Below are 5605 nucleotides of genomic sequence, written 5' to 3' on the forward strand. Positions count from 1 at the left end.
CCAGGTCACAGCCAGAGGGTCCCCCTTCCCTTCCACTGCCCTGGAGGTTAGGGGGGACGCTCCTTGGTCATGGGGTTTGGAGCCCCTACCACAGGTTGTTTGGGGGGTCTCAGGCCCCCCTCCAGGCGGGCTTGCCTGACTGGGGTCACCCCCTTGTGGGGCCACACTTCTCCAGACTCGCAGTTTCTATAGGGCCCAGAACAGTGCCTGACGTCCCCTAGCAGGGACCAGCCCCCATAAAAGTCTCTGATTGTTGGGTTTTGTTGTCATAGCAACCAGGATGGCTCTCCCGTTCGGCGGACTGGGGGTCACCCCCTGCCCCATTCCTCTTTGTAAGATGCCGGGCTAAGCCCCCAAGTGCCTGTTGGTCCTTCCTCTTTGAGGGTGTGCCCTTTGGGGAACCCCGGTTGCTAAGGTTAGCTTTCCTTAGCAACCGGGTCTAGCAGGGTTCAGGGGGCCTGGCCTGGATTCTGGTCACCCCGGGCAGCCAGGCCTGGTGGGGACTCCTGGAGCAGGCTTGCTCCACGCCCCAGGAGGTCAGAACGCCTTGCTGTGGGGGTGTCCTGTGCACCCTGCACCCCCAGCCCCCCAAGATGGACACAAGCGGAAAGGTCTCCAGACATTGCCGGATGTCCCCGGATGTCCCCTCCCAAGGTGTCCGGCTCCTCCTGCTGAGAACTGGGACCATGTTACACTACAAGGCACAGGAGACGCGGCGGGGACTGAGGCCGAAGCCCAGCGGTGGCCGGTTCTTCTGGATCGTCTGGGTGGAGCCTTGAAGGAACCTTCCCCAGGTGAGGGCAGCGTCCAGGGAACATGTGCCCTTCAGGGAGGTGGCCCGTCACCAGCGGTGCAGAGGGACCGTGAGCGAAGGAACTCGGGCCTGTGGCCTCTGGGGAGGCAGAACGGATACCCCGGCCCCCAGCCTCCAGGAGGGAGCCTGGCCTGGCCCTCCAGACACCCTGAGAGTCGCCCCTTTGGTTCTGACCTTGGGGAAATGGTTTTGACCTTGGGGAAACAGGCCCCAGGCTGGAACTGCTGCTCTCCAGCAGACGTGACCCTGGGCTTTGGCCTTCTCCGGTGACAAGGCCATGCAGGCGTCTGCCCCCCTGGCTGGGGTCCTGTCTGCCTGCTCTGTTTCTCCCTAGGCCAGTGATGGCGAACCTTTTGAGCTCAGCGTGTCAGCATTTTGAAAAACCCTAACTTAACTCTGGTGCCGTGTCACATATAGAAATTTTTTGATATTTGCAACCATAGCAAAACAAAGACTTATATTTTTGATATTTATTTTATATATTTAAATGCCATTTAACAAAGAAAAATAAAAAAATGAGTTCGCCTCTGACACGCGTGTCATAGGTTCGCCATCACTGGACTAGGGCCTAGGGACCCCGTTCCCACCTATCTCAGGAGTGGGGCTGAGCAGGGCTGTCTTGACTGAGGAGCTGTGGTGGCCCCTGGTTGCTAGGGAATTCCGCTCCCTGACAACAAGGCTAGCCTCCAGGGAGCCCCGCCCCCTGGGGCGCAGAACACAAGCTCCCCGGTGAGGCCCCAATGGGATGACAGGCGGGCCTCGCTTCCCCACAGCTGGTCTCGCCTGCGAACCAAAGGCTGCAGCCCATGGTCACTGGGAGTCTGCCCTCCGCCCCCCGGGACAGAAGACGGACGGACAGACAGCCGGCACCCGCCATGGCCCGCACCCACCTGCCAAGGCCTGCACGGAGGGCTGGTCGTGAGTGCTCAGCAGCTGTGCCTGGATGGTCTCCACCACTCGCTTGAACCGACGGCTGGGACCTGGAAGGGGCCGGGAAACAGTGATGTGGGGACCGCCAAGGACAGGGCCAGGGAAGGCCTCCCACCCTGTGGAAGCCGGTCCCTCCACCCAGGGAAGGACTCTCCTCCTCTTGGTCTCAGTTCCAGCTCCACTCCTGGGGCCAGGCACCGACCCATGGTTTGCAAATGGAGCTAAGAAAAGTTGGACTTACAGTAACCATGGGTGCTGTTTTCTATTTATTTTTTATTTTTTTAAAATATATTTTATTGATTTTTTTACAGAGAGGAAGGGAGAGGGATAGAGAGTTAGAAACATCGATGAGAGAGAAACATCGATCAGCTGCCTCCTGCACACTCCCTACTGGGGATGTGCCCGCAACCACGGTACATGCCCTTGACCGGAATCGAACCTGAGACCCTTTAGTCCGCAGGCCGATGCTCTATCCACCAAACCAAACCGGTCAGGGCTGTTTTCTATTTAAATGGGGTTTTATTCCTTGTCAGTTTCTGCTGGAGGCCATGAGAGCCAGAAATGTAAGAAAAATCACTGGGAAGAAAAAAAAATCTTAAAATTGAGAAACTGCTGCCTATTTGTCTTTTTTCTTTAAAAGATTTTAAACTGGTTTTTAGAGAGAGGGGAAGAGAGAAGCATCCATGTGAAGGCCAAACATCGATTGCTGCCTCTTGCAACCCAGGCATGTGCCCTGACTGGGAATCAAACCGGTGACCTTTTGGTGCACAGGACAATGCTCAACCAACTGAGCCACAGCAGCCAGGGCTGCCTGTTAGTTTTTAAGGGAGAGAAAAAAAAAGTGCCATCATTCATTTTGGTGATGCAACGCCCCAGTGTTCCACGGCAGCCTGGTTTGGAAACTGGGAGCAAGCTCATCTCCCATTGCGACATGTTAAAATGGGTGACAAGGACAGCAAACAGAGGTATCCCTCATCCTCCAAACTCGTTCTCAGGACTCAGGAACTAAGTAGGATTGGAAACAAGGCATTTCTGTGGTTCTCATCTCTTGTGCCAACTCTTAAAAAAAAAGTTTTTATTTATTTTAGAGAGACAGAGGGAGAGGGAGAGAGGGAAACATCAATATGTGGTAGATACATCAATCGGTTGCCTCGTGTTGAACCCACAACCTGGGCATGTGCCCTGACTGGGAATTGAACTGGTGACCTTTCAGTGCCTGGGATGACGCTCAACCAACTGAGCCACACTGGCCGGGGTTCTTGTGCCAACTCGTGATTGGTCAAGGCTGCCTGGAGTGTGAGGCTGTGGCTGAGCTCACGGATGAATTGCTGTGATTGATTGGTGATGTCTGCTCTGGGTGTGGGAATGGCCTGAAAGCAGCACCCCACGTCCTTGCTCTTCAGTCTTAAAGTCGTAGGAAGAGCTCTGTGCTGGGAGGTCAGGAGGCCTTCGTTGAGCCCAGCTCTGTCACGATGTCCAGTGTGACTCCGGTCAAATCTATTTACCTCTTTAGACCTCAGTTTTCCTCTCTGTCAAGTGGGTGATTACTAACCCATCAAAGGAAATAGTGCGATTAAGCACTAGGCACGTTGTAAACAATATGTTACGAGGTTAAGTGTGGATGAGAAAAGGGGAAAGGAGACCTGGCTGGTTTGGCTCAGTGGATGGAGCATTGGACTCCGGACTGGAAGGTCCCGGGTTCGATTCCGGTCAAGGGCACATGGTCGGGTGTCGGGCTCAATCCCCAGTAGGGGGCGTGCAGGAGCAGCCGATCCATGATTCTCTCTCATCATTGATGTTTCTATCTCTCTCTCCCTCTCCCCTCCTCTCTGAAATCAATAAAAATAGATTTTAAAAAAGAAGAAGAAGAAAGAAAGAAAGAAAAGGGGAAAGGAGACCTGGCCAGCGTGGCTCAGTTGGTTGAACATCGCCCCATGCACCAAATGATCACCAGTTCAATTCCTGGTCAGGGCACATGCCCAGGCTGGGGGCTTGATCCCCAGGAAGGGTGGTGCAGGAGACAGCCAATCGATGTTTCTCTCTCACATCAATGTTCTTCTCCCTCTCCCTTCCTCTCTCTCTAAAATCAGTAAACATGTTAAAGAAAGGCGGGGAGGGAAGGAGAGGATGTGGGGGTCTGAGTGAGGAGGGGCTCACACAGTCAGGCCCAGCTGAGCACTCTCTCCTCCTCCCTCATGCTGCCCTCCTGGGTTGCTATCCTATCTCAGCTGTCGTGAGCATCCCAAACACCAGGCTGGGTGGGGGCAGTCTCGTCCAGGGAAACGTACCGGAGAGGAGAGTGAAAGTGACAGAGTAGACGCCACCTCCGCCACCGCCGCCATCCCGTCGCGGGGAGGGCTCTGGCCCCTCAGAGGAGCTGATGTCCACCTGGAAGCGGACGGGCTTCTGGAAGACGGAGGGGCCACCGCTGGCCTTGTACTCGGCCCTGAAGCTGGTCTGCGACAGCACGCTGTGACTCAGGCTGGGGATCTGAGAGAGACGGGGGAGCACAAGGAGGAGGTGACCCCAGGGACCTGGTTTGCAGGGAATGGATAAGCACCCCTACAGCGGCCTTTGCCCAAGGAACAACAAGTCCCATCAGACACTGGAGCAAGAGTAGTATAAGGAAAGGTATCAGAATGCCCCATTGCCTGCTGGGATTTGTAGTTTTCCATCCTACCATGACTAGGTTGTATAGGGATGAATAGCTGAGCGACTGATTCCTAACGTAGGGGAATGTCAACTCACCAGTCCTCAGGGGACACTGATATGTGGACAATTGTAATTCATGATCCTATTTCACCACTTCCAGGCCCCAGGACACAAGCCTCTCCTGCCTCCCTGACCCCACAATGACCAAACCCAACTCTGGCTGAAAAACTACAAATCCCATGAACCCCAGGGAGGAGTCAGGCCAATGCAAAGGTGGTGAACCCCAGGGGCTGTCGTGGTTCTGAGGTGGCCAGCGTGGGTGCGCGTGTGCGTGTGGACCCAGATTCCTCACCGACAGGAAGGCATGGACGATGTCCGCTTTGATGCTACTGAGAGGTTTGTCCTTTAGCACGAGAAAAATTTGTTCTTCTTTGTCCAAGGAGATGAAGTTCCCGAACCAGGAGCGTTTTGCCAGCCTGAGTAGGAGGGGATGGTTGGAGGCGGGTCAGGAGGGGGCTGAGGACATGAAAAACCTCCCTCCCTCCCTTCTCTTCTCTTCCCTGTCTCACTCACTCTGGAGAGGACTCCGGCGTCAAACTGGACATCTCCTCGGCGGTGGGCACTGGGGAGGGGAGAGCATGGTCGACACTTGTCCACCATCCTCGTGCGCAGCGCAACCAGGGCGTCCAGACCCAGTGTCCATTCGCCCCGCCCCGGAGCCAAACCCCAAATGGCAAGCAGCCTAATGTTCCTTCTAGGGATGCTGCCCGGCCCATTAGGCCACGCCCATGTGGGTGGGGCTTTCTTGCCATGAGCCAATGGGAAGGTGATCCAGAGCACCGAGTGGGCGTGTCTTGCAGAGGGGGCGGGCCCACTTCCTCTACCCTAGGCTTGCATCTCTGCTCACAACCCGCTTCTTACCCCAGGGTGTGGGAATCCGGGCCCCAGCCCCTTGCTCCCGGGACCCAGATGTTAGCCCCAGGTCGCCTTCCTCCATTAGGATTCAGGAGTCTGCCCCCCGGCCCCTGCGCCACCAGGGACCCCGTACCCTGCATCTTGCGCCGATGGAAACGAGGGGAGCCCAGGAAGCTGTTGCGGATGGAGTTGAGACGACTCCTCCAGGCGGCTCCCCCGACACCACCGCCTGGGCTTGGAGGCGGCGTCGTCCCCGGGGTCCCGGTGGGGCTGGCCCGGGGAGTGTGCAGAGGC

The 5605-nt window shown here is 56.2% G+C and overlaps 1 protein-coding gene across 1 annotated transcript in view; it reads right to left on the reverse strand.

Moving 5' to 3' along the window:
• Positions 1-1386: 1386 nt before the first annotated feature.
• The window catches only part of BRSK1 (BR serine/threonine kinase 1), a 16296-nt gene continuing 12077 nt past the window's right edge, over positions 1387-5605 (reverse strand). The window contains exons 15-19 of the mRNA XM_014537331.1: positions 5445-5605; positions 4970-5018; positions 4749-4872; positions 4033-4234; positions 1387-1794 (exon numbers count right to left, since the gene is read on the reverse strand). The exon at positions 5445-5605 is cut by the window's right edge and continues 12 nt beyond it. Of these exons, the coding sequence (XP_014392817.1) occupies positions 1625-1794; positions 4033-4234; positions 4749-4872; positions 4970-5018; positions 5445-5605 (706 nt within the window). The 3' untranslated portion in view covers positions 1387-1624. The remainder of the gene's footprint in view (positions 1795-4032; positions 4235-4748; positions 4873-4969; positions 5019-5444) is intronic.

This window comes from Myotis brandtii, unplaced genomic scaffold (genome assembly GCF_000412655.1).
Source record: "Myotis brandtii unplaced genomic scaffold, ASM41265v1 scaffold1763, whole genome shotgun sequence".
In the NCBI taxonomy this organism is placed as follows: domain Eukaryota; kingdom Metazoa; phylum Chordata; class Mammalia; order Chiroptera; family Vespertilionidae; genus Myotis; species Myotis brandtii.